The sequence below is a fragment of the Suricata suricatta genome, chromosome 5 (assembly GCF_006229205.1).
Source record: "Suricata suricatta isolate VVHF042 chromosome 5, meerkat_22Aug2017_6uvM2_HiC, whole genome shotgun sequence".
Taxonomy (NCBI): domain Eukaryota; kingdom Metazoa; phylum Chordata; class Mammalia; order Carnivora; family Herpestidae; genus Suricata; species Suricata suricatta.
This window is the reverse complement of record NC_043704.1, coordinates 148,699,133-148,716,441: the sequence shown is the minus strand read 5'-3', so window position 1 is coordinate 148,716,441 and position 17,309 is coordinate 148,699,133. Positions and strand designations below refer to the sequence as shown.

At 46.1% G+C, this 17,309-nt stretch overlaps 1 protein-coding gene across 4 annotated transcripts in view; it reads left to right on the top strand.

Annotated features, from left to right (window-relative positions):
• The window catches only part of UBP1 (upstream binding protein 1), a 47,375-nt gene that overhangs the window by 17,069 nt on the left and 12,997 nt on the right, over positions 1-17,309 (top strand). For 2 of the 4 annotated variants that reach the window (XM_029940479.1, XM_029940480.1), the window contains exons 3-8: positions 6,376-6,452; positions 10,253-10,358; positions 10,816-10,922; positions 12,642-12,794; positions 12,881-12,991; positions 13,434-13,541. In XM_029940479.1, coding sequence (XP_029796339.1) covers positions 6,376-6,452; positions 10,253-10,358; positions 10,816-10,922; positions 12,642-12,794; positions 12,881-12,991; positions 13,434-13,541 — 662 coding nt within the window. Of the gene's footprint in view, positions 1-4,866; positions 5,272-6,375; positions 6,453-10,252; positions 10,359-10,815; positions 10,923-12,641; positions 12,795-12,880; positions 12,992-13,433; positions 13,542-17,309 lie in introns of those variants that run through there. The other 2 variants (XM_029940482.1, XM_029940481.1) reach the window with 2 other exon arrangements.

Genomic DNA, 17,309 nt, shown 5'->3' with positions numbered 1-17,309 from the left:
AATCCTTTACCTGAGCCTCTAGCAGGGTTTTAAACTGTAGACATAGCATTTTTGTTCTGTTTAGGAACTGTAGTGGGCAGAATAATTGTTCCCCAAAGATGTCCGGGTCCTAATTCCCAGAACCTGTGAATATCTTACCTTATGTAGCAAAAAAGACTTTGAAGATGTGGTTAGACAAAGAGTGTTAGGGGCCGCTGGCTGGCTCAGTTGATGGAGCAGGTGACACTAGGTCATAAGTGCAAAGCCCCACATTAGGGATGGAGATTACATTAAAAAAATAATAGAGTGTCTGGATGGAGAGATTATCCTGGGTTATCAAGGTGGGCCCAGTGAAATCACAAGGGTCCTTAAACATTAAAGAGGGAGGCAGGAGAGTCGGAGTCAGATTTGAAGATGGAGGAAGAGGCCGTGAGCCAAGGGGTATTAGGTGGCATCAAAAACAACAACAACAACACCACAAGGAGGTGGGTTCTAGGGCCTCCAGAAGGAACACAGTCCTGCTGACAGTTTGATGTTGGCCCAGCAGACCTATGTTGGACTTCTGAATTCTAGAACTGTATAAGTTTTAGTTTCAAGCCACTGAGTTCGTGGAAATTTTGTTACAGCAGCAATAGAAAACTCTCATATCAGCCCAAGCAAATGTGTACCAGGCGGCCGATCTCCAGGGAGGTGCAGAGGAGGCCAATGCCGTGCGTACCAGAGCTGTTTGCACGAGGTGGGCATCGTTTACCTTCGGATCCTGTGGTGCTGCCTCCTTGCTCAGCTGTGAAGGCTTCGCCAGAGCTGCATCTTGAAAGGGCATTTCATCAGGTCTGAGCCCTTGTGCTGTGTGTGTGTGTGTGTGTGTGTGTGTGTGTGTGTGTGTGCGTGCGCGCGCGCGCATACATGTATTCAAGTATGTGAACTTTACACACACATGTAATGCACATCTGCGAATAGAGTGTATTTGGGGAGCACACATTAGTGGGGAGCACATTTGAATGATGGAGCGAGAGCTGTCCTATACTGTCGTGATGTTGGCAGACAAGTAAATGAAGGTAATGAATTTTGGTTCCTTCTAAAGGGGTCATGAGGCAATTTAAACAGCTTTAGATTGCTTTCTTAATTTTAACATAGTTCAGTAATTTGAACCAAGAAGGACTTGGGAATCTTAGTACCTGTAGCGTGCAGTGGTAGATAACACCGTGTATTAAATGAACCCTGTGCAAAATGGTACAGCAGTACAACACCATTCCAAACCAGGCCATTTTTGTCTTTGGCATAGTACTCGGCAGGAGTGTTTCTCATAATACAGTATTTATTCAGCTGCTCAGGGCAAGATGGTTAATTCTTACAGTTACTCAAGGCTTTTTGAATAGAAAGGTTACTCCCAGGAGAGGGTCCTGAGTGCCTCGTGTTGGAGAGGGGACTGACAGACTGGCTGTTGGTAGCTCCGCATGTGCCCTGCCTCCCCACCTTCAGCATGGCTCGGGGTCACCCGGAGGGCTTGTCGAAACATGATCGCTGGGCCCGTAGAGCTCTGACCCTGGAGGTCTGGGGTAGGGCCGGGGAATTTGCATTTCCGACAGGTTTCCGGGTGCTGCTGGTGTGGCTGGTCTGGGGACCCGTGCTGGCAAGGTTTTAATTACCCTGAATATCCAGGCAAGTGTGTGAGCTTCCCTTTACCACTGCCTTTCATAGTTGGGTCTCGCTAGGGGAGTGTGGGCACACGGTTGTGCCATTCTTGGGCTGTGGCTTGGTCACTGTCAAAGCTCATTGCTCAGCTCCTGGGCCGCCGAGGCTGAAGAATATTGGCCATTGCATAAAACCGTAAGAAAAGAAAGGTACATTCTGTGTCGTATTAACTTCATGCAGGTGTAAAGTGGCACGAGTTTTCCAAGCTGTAGGCAGTGCCTCGGAGCATCGTGTTTGTGCTGTTTTGACCTACAGAAGTACGGAGTTTCAAAGCCGTGTTTGTGTTCTCCTGTTTATGCTTGAGCTGCTCGCCTCCTGCCCTCTGAGGCAACAAGAATTAAGGGTCTCGTTCTGCGGAGTGAAAACCCGATCGTGGTGGTGTGGGGCCCCAGAGCGTGGAGTAAAGGCCGCTGGCTGTCCCCTGGACCGGGTCTGGCCCCTTGTCACAGCTCCTCCTGACTCTCTGATGCTTCCTTCCTCATGGTGGGAGTGGGGCTTCTGATCTGAACCCCGTGATTTTCCCAGGGCAGCTCTTTGCTGCTGTTGGATGACAGATATCTACTCATTTGAAGGCTAGCTTCTATTTGGAGAATACAGGCTTTAGGTCCTGGGAAATAGCATGTCTTTTGGATTAAAAATATTGTTAAAAAAAAAAAAGAAGAAACCTATATGTAAGAAATAAAAACTTGGCAAGAAAAAGAAAAGAATGATACTGTTAAATGATAGAAGTTTCAAAGAATACATTTCTTGTTAATTTCATTTTACAGCTGTACATTTCCTTGAGGTTAGCTCTGGGTCTTGTTAATAGGTTAAAGTTCTCTGTTACACCTTTAGAAATAAGTTATTTGAACTTAGCCATGGGGAGGGGTAGAGGGGACTGTGACAGCCTGGGCTCCATGTTGCTCTGGAGTCCATCGGAGGAAGCTAGACTGGGTGGGGATATGAACTCACAACAATTGTAGTTTTCAGTTCCATCAGTGCTTTTGCATTTGTAAGCCCTAAAAGGAATTAAAAGGTCCAAATTTCAGTGGTGCCTGGGTGACTTTGTAGGTTAAACCTCTGACTCTTGGTTTTGGCTCAGGTCATGATCTCATGGTTCTAGAGATTGAGCCCTGCTCTGGGCTCCGTGCTGACAGTGCAGAGCCTGCTTGGGATTCTTGGTTTCCTTCTCTCTCTGCCCTTCTGCTTGTGCATGCGTGCGCGTGCACTTGCTATCTTTCTCCATAAAAAAAAAAAAAAACTTAAAAAAAAACATGAAAGACAAGTTCAGAATATAAAGTTGGAAATAGGACTAGTGGGTGCCTGGTGGCTCTGTTGGTTAAACCTCTGACTCTTGATTTCGGCTCAGGTCATGGTTTCACAGTTCATGGGTTTGAGCCCCACATTGGGCTCTGTGCTGACAGCATAGAGCCTGCTTGGAATTTCCTTGTCTCCCTCTTTGTCCCTCCCCTGCTTTCACGTGGGTGCATGCATGCTCTCAAAAATAAATAGACATTTTTTACAAACTTTAAAAGAATAATAAAAGAATTAGGACTAGCAAGTCAGAGTGCTGCTGTTATGTTAACTGTATACTCCCTTGATACTGGAGTCGTCTTTATATTTCAGCTAAAATCTCGACATATTTCTGGAAACTTTGTTACTAAGAGATTTATGGAAAGTGATCAAATAGAAGAAGAAATTAAACCAATGAAGGCCTGGTTGTTCACTCAACAAACGTTGAAGAAAATTGTTGGTAAAGAAGGATTTCTAAATAGTGAGTTGGGATAAGCCTGAGGAGGGAAAAGGCTAGGGCAGACACAGTTCCCAATAGGGAAAATAGTGGTTTCTCTTTTTCAAAGATGTTATTTTTAAATAATCTACACCCAGCATGGGGTTCGAACTCACAATCCTGAGATCAGAAGTCACATTCTCTACCTGCCTAGCCAGCCGGATGCCCTCGGGGAAACCACGTGAAGAATAGCAAGTGTCAACAGAGCCTTTAAATAAAAAAATAAAAAAAATAAAAGCTTTTCATTCTAGAAGCATAGAAATCTACAGTGCTTTAATGTAGGAGCAACAAATCCTGAAATCTGTTTGTGAAAACACGGAACTTTGTCTTGAGCACAGAGGTATAAGTTTATTTATTTTGAGAGAGAGAGAGAGAGAGAGAGAGAGACAGCGTGAGTGGGGGAGGGGCAGAACGGGAGAGAGGGAGAGAGGGAGAGACAGAATCCCAAGCAGTGTCCTCACCGCCAGCACAGAGCCCCCTGGGGGCCCGAACTCAGGAAACTGAGATCAAGACCTGAGCATAAGCCGAGTCAGTGGCTTAACCGACTAAGCCAGTCAGGTGCCCTGTTTGGTTTCTTTTTCAGTGCTGAGAATTTTGAGATTTTTGAGGATCGTAACATAATCCTGGCAGGACGAGTTTTCCCTCCCTCCAGCCCAGGTTACTTCTCCCCCGTCCTCACCTACTTGGTTTTTAATTAAACATTCTGGGTTGATCTGATAACTAACACAAACATTTTGTTAATTTGCCTAAATTTTTATAAAGGTGAGTGTAATTTTAAATGTGTACTGGTATCATTTTAAAAAAATACCTATTCATATGCTTTATTTTACAATTTATTTCTGATTGTTTTCTGAGTTTAGATCCATTGTTAAGTATGCTGCAAATTTAACCTAAAACTGTCTCTTGCTGTAGTATTATTTAGTGGTAATCGGTGGAAGGACGTAAGGACTCTTTCTCAGTCAACATACTGTATATAACGGGTTTCCTTCGCCGTGGAGTGATTTGGTTGTAACTTAATAACCTTTTGTTGTATTTTAACTGTGTAATCTAGTTCCTTTTATATGTTTTTATGAAGGATATGCGCCATTGGAGTGTGGACTAGATCATAAATATCCTTAACTTCGTATGATACATACTGGATGCACTCCTTTTTATTTTTTTAAAGTAGATTTATTTATTTTGAGAGGGAGCACGAGCAAGTGTGGGTGGGGGATCCCAAGCTGCCTCCGCACTGTCAGCACAGAGTGCGAAGCGAGGCTTGATCCCATGAGATCCCATGAGACCATGACCTGAGTTGAAATCAAGAGTCAGACACTTAACTCACTGACCCACCCAGGCACCCCATAAGCCCTCCTTAATTACTCTCGATTTTTGCATTTCAAATTATGCTATTGTTTCCATTACGTAATGACAGAGAATTCAGAAGTCATTTGTATGGCTTCGGAGCACATTCTTACCTTTCGGCGGCAGCTTCTGTCCTCATGATACAGGTTGGTGTGTTCGTGTCTGTGTGTGTTTTCCTATGGACACTAATTAAACAGCGGGAGAATGTGAGTTGGGTTCATTGCTCACAGGGAAGAAGGTTCTAGGATTAAAATTTGGTCTTGGCTCGCACAAAACACAGTGCACAAATGTTCATAGTATCATTATTTGTAATGGTCGAGAAAGAGAAGCAACCAGATGTCCATCAGCTAGTGAATGGATGAACCAAACCTGGCATGTTGTTGCAGTGGAATGTTTGCAGTAAAAAGGAATGAAGTGCAGACGCACCTCAGAGCCTGCGCAGCTTCTGTTCCAGACTGCCACAGCAAAGGGAATGTTGCAATAAAGTGAGTCAGATGAGTTTTTTGGCTTCTCTGTGCACATAAATGTTCTCTTTACATCATCCTGTAATCTGTTCAGTGTGCAGTAACACTGTGTATATCTTAGTTAAAAAATATTTTATTGCTGGGGCGCCTGCGAGGTCCACGCTGACTCTTGATTTCAGCTCAGTTATGATCTCACTCTTCATGAGTTTGAGACCCACGTCGGGTTCCGCGCTCATAGTGCAGACCCTGCTTGGGATTCTCTCTCCCTCCCTCTCTGCCCCTTCCCTGCTGTCTTTCTTTCCGTCTCAAAATAAATAAACTTTAAATGCGTTATTGCTAAAAACTGGATTGGTGACTGATTACAGTTCACCATGACACATGTAATCATGATAAAGTCTGAAATGTTGTGAAAATTACACGGTGTGACGGATCCAACAGGAGTAGATGCTGTTTTTAAGAATGGTGGCCATAGACTTGCTTGATGCAGGGGTGCCGCAAACCTCCAGTTAGGAAACCACGCTGTCCGCGAAGGGCGGCGGGGCAGAGTGCAACACCGGCATATCGGTGCCGCGCTGTGGCAGCGTGTCAGAACCCTGAAAACATGCGTGCTTGAAGGAGCCAGTTCATCACATACTGGGACTCTGTTTATGTCAGCGGTGAGCCAGGCAAATCCCTAGAGATGGAGCATAGATTGATGAGTGGTTGTGGGGGGGGAGGGGGGAGGGGTGACTGGTGAGGGGTGTGATTTTCTTTTTGGGGTGATGAGAATGCTCAGAGTTGGGCGTGGCGATGGTTTCACAATTCTGATCATACTGAACACTAGTCCGTTTTTACAAGGATGAATTCTGTGCTATGTAAATAAGCTGTGATCAAAAATTGGCCTTGGAATATGCATGTATGTATAATAAAAACTTAATGTGAGAGAGTAGCAAATGAAAATCAATTTTCAGAGAAACTCTTCATTTCATCCTTCAGTCCTAGTGTACAAAGGAAAGGGTGGTGTGGTTTGGAGGAAAGGTCTCTGGTTGAGAGACCTGTTGACCTTTTATGTTAAACAGTGAAGTTCTTTATGTGGGCTGCTTGTGATACACAGTTTCTTTCAATTCAACAATTTCTTTAAACTAGGTCAGTCTTATGAAATTCGGATGCTGGATAATCGGAAAATGGGAGATATGCCCGCGATTACTGGAAAGTTGGTAAAGGTAAGGATGATCTGTTTTCATTCCTAACAAGTGTTGGTTGCAGTGGCTGGAAAAAGGAGCAGGTTTGCCATGGAGGTTTTAGGGTTTTTTGCATAAGAGTTGTTATTTTACAGTTACTTAATTTCACTTGAAGAAGTAAGGGCTGTATTGAAACTCCTGACTCCTTAGGTATATTTTGTTTACTTATCTATAAAACAGAAATGCTAGCAGTTACTAGGTGAGGTGAATATGACAGTTCTTTGGACACTGAGGCACCGGAGTTGCAGCTATGGGGGAAAACCCCACCACCCGAACAAAGACTTTTTTAAGTGTTCCTTTAAAAGCAAAAGAGTAATGTGGGGGGCAATGTTAGTGTTGATATGAAGCTTTTAAAAATCCTTTTTTTTTCACCTCTTAAAATATCTCCAAGTAAGGTTGGAAATCTCTGTGCACCCTGTGTCCACGCTCTGATGTGTCCGAATGAAGGCAGTCAGTCCAAGGGTAGGAGGTGTAACCGTTGGCTGCCTAGCCCCTTCCTTTTAGGATCGATCTTCAGGACCGTCCTGCTCCCTCCGGTGTCCTGCAGGGTGCCCTCTAGCCTCTGCCTGTCTCATCCCCCATGGTCTTCTGTTAAGTCTTTCAAGATCCTCATATGAGTGAAAACATGATCTCTGTCTTTCTCTGACTTATTTCACTCAGCATAACACCCTCCAGTTCCATCCACATTGCTGCAAATGGCAGGATTTCATTCTTTCTCATTGCCAAGTAGTATTTCATTGTGTATCTAAGCCACATCTTTATCCATTCGTCAGGTGATGGACATTTAGGCCCCTTCCATGATTTGGTGATTGTGGAGAAAGTGCTGCTGTAAACATGGGAGTCCATGTGCCCCTGTGCGTCAGCACTCTTGTGTCCTTGGGGTAAATTCCTAGTGACAAGGATACTTATTTTGAAAGCATCAGTTTCCCTGTTAGCAGTTAGCTTACAGATTGCAAAGGTTAAGTTTTAAAAGGTCTTGGGGCGCCTGGGTGGCTCAGTCGGTTAAGCATCTGACTTCAGCTCAGGTCATGATCTCACAGTTCATGGGTTAGAACCCCGCGTCAGGATCTGTGCTGACAGCTCAGAGCCTGGAACCTGCTTCGGATTCTGTGCCTCCCTCTCTCTCTGCCCCTCCCCTCCTCACTGGTGCGCGCGCGCGCGCTCGCTCTCTCTCTCTCTCTCTCTCTCTCTCTCTCGCTCACTCTCTCTCTTTCTGTCTCTCAAAAATAAACAGACATTAAAGAAAAAATTGAAGTCTTAAATCCGTTTCTTCTTGATAAGCCACATGTCTGATATTTGGTGGCTGTGCCAGAATGCAGCAAGTTACAGCCCGAGAGCTTGCCTGGGGCTCGGAGCCACAGTCTACTATTGCCTACGACTGCACGGTGGATTTCTTAAAAAATCACGTCCTTTTTTACTGGGATATCCCTGAAGTATTCTGCCGCAATCCAGTGTCTAATTTCCTGGCTCCACGATCTTTGACTTTGCTGTCGTGGGAGAGTCTTGGGGAACAAATGCCGGGTCGTCAGAGGTGCTTGGGAACTTGTTGGCTGTGCCTGATACCCTCGGGGTGTGCTTGCTTCGCCTGTTCTTACTTCGAGGGCCCCTTCCCCTGCTGGCCCTCAGCGTCTTGTCTCTGGCTTGGTGTCTGATTTTTTTCCCCCTTCAAATTTCATTTAAGTTTATTTTTATTTATTTTTATTGTTTTTTTAGTGTTTGTTTATTTTTGAGAGGCAGCACAAGCAGGGGAGGGTCAGAGAGAGAGGGAGACACAGAATCCGAAGCAGGCTCCAGGCTCTAAGCTGTCAGCACAGAGCCCGACATGGGGCTCGAATCCATGAACCGTGGGATTATGACCTGAGCCCAAGTCAGACACTTAACTGACTGAGCCACCCAGGCGCTGCCATTTAAGTTTTTAAAAATACATTGCCACTTCTTAACTCTGGTTCTCTTTTAATCTTTACTTTTAAATCTAATACCTATATTCTCATACTATTTTTGTCTGAATTTGTGAATTCGATCTGGTTCTTACTAAATATGAAAGAATCAAAATCATAACATTTCTGTGCTGCACTTTATTCTGAACTCAGACTGTTGGTGAATGTTACCCACGGTACCTGCCAGCCTGTGCACCTTCACGGTGAGGTCTTTGCTGCCAGCGGGTGGCAGTGTAAAGTGGGTGCTGGCGGACCACCTGGGCAGGCCCTGCACCTGGGAGCGCAGGTGTTGTGAAGTGGGTGTTGGTGGACCACCTGGGCAGGCCCTGCAGATGTGTGCACAGGTGGGAAGGCAGGTGGGCATGAATCACCACAGTCACTGTGCCTTTATCAGTTTCTACTTTGGTCCTAATGACTTTTTTGGCCTCTTTTTAAACTATAGTTGACCCTTGAACAACAAGGGTTTGAACTGTATGGGTCCATTTAGCAGCAGATATTTATGATACGTATAATACAGTACAATAAATGTATTTTCCATCATGATTTTCTCAGTGTAACAGTCTCACCTCTCTGGCTTTACTGTGCGAGCGCAGCGCCCCGTACGTGTGCACACGGCATACAGTACGTGGGGTGCTCAGCTGTTGATGTCATCAGTAAACCAGTCCACTGTAGCCCGTTAAGCAGTTAAGTTTGGGGGAGTCCAAAGTCACACATGGATTTTCGACTGAGGGCTCAGCGCCTTCTAACCCCCATGCTGTCAAGGGTTGACTGTATTTCAGATTAAAATACTGCTGCTTTTAAATAGTTGCCTTCAAAATATTTCTCAGCTACAGTGGGGACAGTACCTGGTGGGAAGGGAAGGCACGGGCACAACGTAGTATTTATATGTATCACTAACAGGTTATTTCCTAGTCAGACGAGAGCATATACTGGAAATGCAACGATCTTGTTGTATCATGAGAAAGTTACTTATAAATGTGTCAAACATTAATTAGTGTAAACTTGGTGTCTGAAGAGGTTTGGATGACCTATTCTCCTGTTTCTGGAACCAAACAATAGTTGGCCCCTGAACCGTGTGGGCGGTGAAGGAGGGATGGGTGGAGGGCAGGGAGCTGGCCTTGGGAGTGTGGGGGAAGGCCTTCCCTGGGAACCAGAGTGTTTGGATAAAGTTTACCTGTGGGTAGAACTCCCCCCCCCCTTTTACCTCAGGGGGGCTAAAATAGATAAAATAGTAGAGAATGACTTTAGCATGTATGTTCTTTTATGGTGGGTGTGGACAGATTCTCCCCCTGTTCCTTGACTATCTTCATTTTTTCATTTTGTTGAAATTAACATGCAGTGTTCTATTCGTTTCAGTTGTACAGTATAGCGATTCAGCGTTTCTGTATATTAGTGCTCATCTGTGACTCTCTCTAAAACACTGTTATTAGCTATTATTTTAAATAGTTTCACCAATGTGCCTGAGTTTCTGTCTGCTTATACTGCCCTTTCATTTTTGTAATTACCGTGCACATCTGGTGTTTTCTTTCTAGAAGTCAAATTCTTGCTCTCTGATTTTATGGCTGCATACCTTAATTTTGAATTGCAATAGCAGATTTTTAAATAAAAATGTTACCTAAGTAATCATTTTATTTGTGCTTTTTATTTCCAAGTTGTAATTCTTTCACCAGATAATTATATCCACAATCCACATATTCCAAGAACAAAGCCATTCAGTTAGAAAGTGCTTAAAGCAGAATTTTTTTGGTATGCCCTTGTGTCAGAGGTCAGTCCACGAGAAGTGAGACCGCTGCTGCAGGTCGGCTGGACTAGTGTAAGCGTGCTCACTCCCCGCTTACTCCGTAGAGCATCATTCGGGTCGTGTTCCATGACAGACGCCTGCAGTACACGGAGCACCAGCAGCTCGAAGGCTGGAAGTGGAACCGCCCAGGAGACAGACTCCTCGATTTAGGTACGCAGGTGCGGGGGGCTCCGGGGAGACGACAGCAGGCGGCTGGCCGTGCCTGTCACTGTGTTGGTCCCGTGGGTGATCGTGCGGAGGGAGTTCGGGTGTCAGGGGGTCCTGTGTGCCCGGAGTTATTCTCTGGTTAGAAATGAAGTGGGTGTTTGGGTGCTAAGTGAACCTGAGCCAGGACTTTGGAGTGTGAAGCCATTCAGTGAGTTCTGGATTGGCACACCCGTCATCTGTTGAACAAAAGGACATCGAAACCGCAGTGAGAGGACGTCCTGTGCACGCCAGGTGGGCCCTGGTGTTAGCGTGGTGGACCCCGGGAACAGTGAAGGAAAAGGTTCAGCGTAGAGGTGGTGTAATGCTTTCGTGTGCACGTGATTGTATTAAGTTGTAAGTTGTAAGCTTTTCAGTTATTTGTAGCAGATGAGTTTTTATGTAACTTCTTTTTTAAATATAGATATTCCAATGTCTGTGGGAATAATTGACACCAGGACAAATCCAAGCCAGCTAAATGCGGTTGAATTTCTGTGGGACCCTGCAAAGCGCACATCTGCTTTCATTCAGGTTTGGAGTTTTACGTTGTTAGAAGCACACTAGCCTAGTCCTCCAAAGGGCTGCGGATGAGCTTGAATTCTTGACTCACAGTGTTCTTTAAATGCTTGTTTGCAGACAGTCTTGTAATGTCTTCTTTGTATATATTTTTAAGTTTACAGTTGCGTAACTTAACGTGAATAAAGTTAAGTTGGAGTTAATCTACTAGATCTATCATTTATAGCCTCACCTATTACTCATATTGCTTTTACCCATTGGTAATAATAATAATCAAAACTTGTATTTTTCGTAAGATGCATTTCTCTTGAACAAAAGCTGCTTTTTTTAAAGGTTATTTTTTATATAGAAAGAAATAGAAAGCAAGTCGGGCAGGGGCAGAGAGAGAGGGAGACAGAATCCGAAGCAGGCTCTGTCTGCACTGTCAGCACAGAGCCCAACTTGGGACTCAGACTCACAAATCACAAGATAATGACCTGAGCCGAAACCAGGACTAGGATGCTTAACCAACTGAGCCACCCAGGCACCCCCAGAAGTTGCTGTTTAAAAGGGTAGGATTGGGCGTCTGCCTGGCTCAGTCCATAGAGCATGCAACTCTTGGTTTTGGGGCTGTGAGTTCGGGCCCCACGTTGGGATGTAGAGTTTACCTAAAAAAAAAAAAAAAATAAAAAGGGTGAAATTGAAAACTGTGTACAGTTTCAAGATTCCCTCTACCATTGTTTAAAAGATATTCTGATACTGAAAATATCAACCCTCCCACCAAAGTAAGAAGAGAACGAGGAATCCTTAATACACCCATCACCTGGCTGCAGTACTGGTCAGCGGTTTCTCTGATTTTCGTTACTGACGGAGCACTTTAGAGCAACTCCCAAGCATTTCATCTCACCCGTAAATATCCAGTTTGTATCCCTAAGAGATGAGTTTTTTAAAAACATAACTATAACGTGTGAAATATACTCAGTAATTTTTATGCCCTGTATGTTCAAATTTGTAAGTGGTGTCATTAAAACTACTGAGCTGTGTCATCTTTATGTAGAAAGGGAAATTGCTTAATTGCTGATCAGCCTAAGTGGGCTCTGATTCGTGTGAGCTGTAAAGAATCGTTAGAATTCTGTGTTTTTGTGGTCTACCAAACATGATCTCCCAGCAACGAATAATCACCGAGGACGTGGTGCCCTGTTACCTGACACTGTAGACGTGGTGGGGAATGAGCGCTGTCCTCAGTGGATTTGAAGGCTGACGGGAGTTTAGACCACAGGCAGGGTGAGGGGGGGTCTGGGGAAGGTGGCCGCTGCCCGTGCTCTCACCGTTGGCGTGTGTAGGCACAGCAGTGAGGGGTGGGATGGCCAGACAAGGAGGTGGCGGGAGAGGGCGGACAGCAGGGGCTCTCGCCAGGGATGTGCCGGTGCCGTGGACGGAGCCGTGTGCGCGGCCGAGAGCCCAGAGCGGACGTAGGAGGGCACCGACCATGACTGGAACAAGGCCGGCGTTGGAGGAGAGGAGGCGTAGAACCGGGGAGGAGCTTGTTGCCGGGAAGTTCAGCGAGGCCCCGTCGCATTTGTGGGAGGAAAGCCATGCAGGGACATTCATGACCGCCACCGGCTAACGTGCAGGGGTGGTTTGAAAAGATGTGTCAAGTTTATGGCTGTGAGAGGGACATCCAAGAGGGAGTCCAATAGAAGGGGGCTCGGTAGATGGGACTTGGGGTCCCTTTCAGCGTGAGCTGTCTCCCAGGTACACTGCATCAGCACCGAGTTTACTCCCCGGAAGCACGGAGGCGAGAAGGGGGTGCCTTTCAGGATCCAGGTGGACACCTTTAAGCAGAACGAGAACGGGGAGTACACGGACCACCTGCACTCGGCCAGCTGCCAGATCAAAGTGTTTAAGGTGAGAGGTCGGAACGGCGCGTTCAGAGATGCTTGTGAGCAGTCCGCGTTGGCCTGCTGCATGCAACCGTCTGCTCTGTGTTTAAGCCGAAAGGTGCGGACAGGAAACAAAAAACTGACCGGGAGAAGATGGAGAAGAGAACCGCTCACGAGAAAGAGAAGTACCAGCCGTCCTACGACACCACCGTCCTCACAGAGGTAACGCGCGGCGGCATTTCGGTCTCTGGAGAGAAACACGCAGCGGTCTGCACAGTAGCACCCTCTCTAAGGAGGAGCCTCGCTACACAGGGCTGGGGAAGATCGGGGGGCAGATTGGCATGATTTTGGTGACATTTGTGGGGGAACATATTTAAATTGGGGGATTTTAGTAGGTTAGTTTCCCGGGTGGGGTCATGAATGAAGATGCTGAAATCCCAATCAGGTCTCCGAAACAGACCTTACCAGCCTTGGAGTTGGCAAGACCTTAAGTTGGGGCCTAAAATGTCTGATTTTGTCACTGCTGGGGTTTTGCATTTTCTTTAACGTTGAATCCTGCTAGTCGTGCATTTGTTTAATTCGACTGCAGAGACGTAACACAGGGTGTTCGATCTTTCTTTGTATGATGAAAAGACATTGATCCCAATCTTTGGTGTTTGTCCAGATGAGGCTTGAGCCTATAATTGAAGATGCAGTTGAACATGAGCAGAAAAAGTCCAGCAAGCGGACTTTGCCAGCAGACTACGGTGATTCTCTGGCAAAGCGAGGCAGTGTAAGGGACTTCTGCTTCTCTTCTCATTGTGCAAGAGGCCTTGTGCAGTGTTAGATATAGGATCAACTTCCACCGAAAAGTAAAGCCAAATTTGTTTTTGATGTCCTTGTCTTGATTTAATTTGCTTTTGTTCAGACTCCCCACTTTCTGTTTGTTCCTCACTGAGGAAAATTTCCTAAATCTAACACTCTAAAACAAAAGTGGACCATATTGGGTGGTTTTGGTAAGAAAAACGACACTCAGAAATGTGCTCCCTCCCTTTCTCCGTCCCTTCCTCCCTCCCTCCCTGTCTCTCCTTTGCACACACACTTCCTTTAAGAGCATTGTGATTCAGTGAAATTACTTTAGTACAATAGTTATCATTTCTGTGTAATTAAAATTGGTTTTGCTTTCTCATGTGTATAACTGATAAGAAAACGCCATGGGTATGTAGAGGGATGACGGCAGCGACTCAGCATCAGCAGGCAGCACGTTGTGTCCCGTCCCTTGTCCCTTGCATGTGGTACAAGAACGTGTGTCTGTCTGTGCTTTTAGAAGCCTGTTCGGCAGCACTGGTAGGAAAAACCACCTTTGCGTCAGTGTCTCCTCTTGGCGCCCTCGTTGGGGCTTGATGCTTCGGGCCAGAACGGTGCATCTGGCTTCGCTCAGACCTGGTCCTCCCAACACGCAGCACAGGGCTTTGGCCTTGTCCCCTTCAGTGCATCCCGTCTGTACTGTGTGACACAGCTTGTCACCCAGCAGCCCCCAAAGGCTCTCTCGTTACTTAAGTTTAGATCGCCAGGCGCCCGCAGGACATGGAGACACAGAGCCTTCAGCAAGTTTTTGAAGTGTGACCGTCCTCATCTGTATTCCTGGCTGCTCTGTTCATCATGGCAGTGTCTGCAAAATCAAGGTGCCAGACGTGACGTTTCCACTCTTACACGTGTATGTGTAATGCTCTGTAGAATATGGCAGTCACAGGTCCTGTCCCAAGAGCCTCATTTCCAGACGAAGGCATGCAGTGAAAAGATGGTCAGTGCTCCTTCGTGCGATAAAGTGGACGCTGTGGACCTCCCAGCGGGAAGCACTCCTGCTGCATTTTCTTTAACCGGGCTTTTCTGACGTGGATCGGAGCTTGTGTGGATGGAACAGCTGTATGCTCCTGCCCCATGGTCCCCCTTCAGTTTTATGTTTTTTAATTCTCTTCTCATTTCCCAGCTGAGGACTCCCAAACCGTTCTTAGTAAGCTTTTCTGGGGAGATCCTGGTAACTCACGTCACTTTTCCTTTCTTGTTAGAAACTATTTAATTAGAAGGAATGCATTCTGATGACTCGTAAATTAAAGAGATCTTCATTATAGTCTAGAGCTAATCTGGGGATGGTAGAATTGTTGGTAAACTATTGATTCTAAACTCAAGTCTAAAGTGTGCAAAACGTCAGCAGTTCACTGGCCTGGGATTTCACATCTTCCTAGAGCGCGCTGCCTGCTGCCCTGGGCCGTGTTCAGTGTGGTGACGACACTTGTAGGGGGTTGGAGCTCCTCTGTGACACACTCCCGTACAAAAGTCCCCAGCAGTTCGCACAGCTGTCGGGCAGTTACGGTTGGCCCTCCTGGCAACAGGTACTATGTGAGATGGTCCCACACTCACTAGAGGCCCTGCTGTTGGTTCCGGAGAGCCGCTGCACCACGACCCCCTTAATGTGTCTGTTGTTGGTCTTTGTCTCTGAGCTGTATTTTACTGGCTCAAATCAGGGCTGCCAGTTTCTACGGTCTCAAATGGGTTGGCATTTTCCAGTCTACCTGGGGAGGGACCTTGTTCACAGTGCTCCCAAACCGTGCCCACACCAGTCCATGCCAGGTATGGCTGGAGTCCTAACGAATTACAGACTTTCCTCAGGAACAGAGGCACGGCACCATTGCTTACTTTTATTAAAAAAAATTTTTTTTAATGTTTATTTTTGAGAGACACGAGTGTGAGTGGGGGAGGGGCGCGCGCGCGCACACACACACACACACACACACACACACACACACACACAAATTGGAAGCAGGCTCCAGGCACCGAGTGGTCAGCACAGAGCTGAGGTGGGGCTTGAACCCACAAACTGTGGGATCATGACCTGAGCCGATATCGGACCCTCAATTGACTGAGCCACCCAGGTGCCTGATTACTTTTATTTTTTAAATTTATTTTTTATTTTAAAGATTTTTTAGCTTTGAGTAGTCTCTACCCACACCGTGGGTGCGGAGATCGAGTTGCAGGCTCTACTGACTGAGCCATCCAGGCAACCCCCGCCCTCCTCGCTTGAAGACAGGGAGGCAGGACGGGCTGGGAGAAACCCTGTAGATCTTCGTGGGCACACCCTTACCCTCTTGAGACTGCCAGAGAAACCTATAAATTAACAGGGAGCGGGCCTAGGTGTTCATTCAACTGGCCATTTAAGAACTTGGCACCCATTATTTTCTGAAAGCCCAGGCCGCCCAGCAGGCCCAGTTTTCACTGGTTTCCTGGTGTTCAGTGAGTCAAGCCTCCTACTTATTGGGCGAGTTTTCGATGTCAGCTGTTAATAGCCCTGCTTTTCTCCTGTTAACGGAATCTAGTTGTGTAAAAGTGAAATAGGTGTCTTCGTGGCGGTTCCGTAAGTTTGGTGCAGCTACCGTATTACTGTGCCATGTTCACTTGAAGCTGTCGATGGCTTAATTTCCTCAGACAGCTGGAAGATTTGGGGAGGCTCCGTGCTAAGAGGCTTGCCTTATTTAGATGTGTCTGTTACGCTACATTGTGATAATCGGTGCGGTGCAGCGGGAGAACCCTCCTCCAGGGCGTGGAGGTGACCGTGGGCGTGGGGCAGCCAGGAGCTACTGGGTCTGCCGGTTGGGCTCCTCAGACTGCAAGATGTGGAGGTGTCACTTTGTAAGATAGAGAGACAAGGCCCTAGTTTCTGAGGAGAGGGCCTTGTTGTGTAGAAGTCCATTTTGAGTGACTTCGGCGCGCCTGTAGTAAGTTTCCTGGTACTGTGCAGCCAGATTAGATTGCTTTTGGAAAGCTGGTGGTAGTTAAAACACTCTGGTCATTTCCCCCATTTTCGAGGGGATACATGATGGGAGCCCCTAGGTGGCTCAGTCAGTTAAGCGTCAACTTTGGCTCAGGTCATGATCTCCCAGTTCATGGGTTCGAGCCCTGCTTTGGCCTCTGTGCTGACAGCTCAGAGCCTGGGGCTTGCTTCAGATTCTGTGTCTCCCTCTCTCTCTGCCCCTCCCCTGCTCCTGCCTGCTCACTTTTGCTCACTCTCTCTCAAAAATAAATAAAATGTTCACGATGAAGCTCTGTAGTTACGTCTGAAACTTTATTCCACTCCTCCTTGATCTGTTTTCTCTTCCACTCGCTATAATTTCCTCCCCGTATGATAAACTCTTGTGCCTGAAAATCTTTTAATGATCACTCTATTTCTTTATTCAGACAAATTTAAGGTTTTCTCTGACCATAAGACTCTTAAGTCAGTTGAGAAATTTTTTAAGTAAACTGAAAACCCAGTGTGGGGCTTGAGCCCTCGACCCTGAGATCAAGAGTCACGTGCTCTACTGACTGAGCCAGCCAGCTACTTGTTGGTACCAGTTTATCAAAGCAACAAATTAATACAAATTTTAATGAACTGTAGTTAAATATAGAAATAGAAATGTTACTGGAAATGCATCTTGAAGGATGAGACAGGGTGGAATGCAGTCAAGTTCTAGATTTGTCTTTATATATATACATACATATATATATATACATACATGTATATATA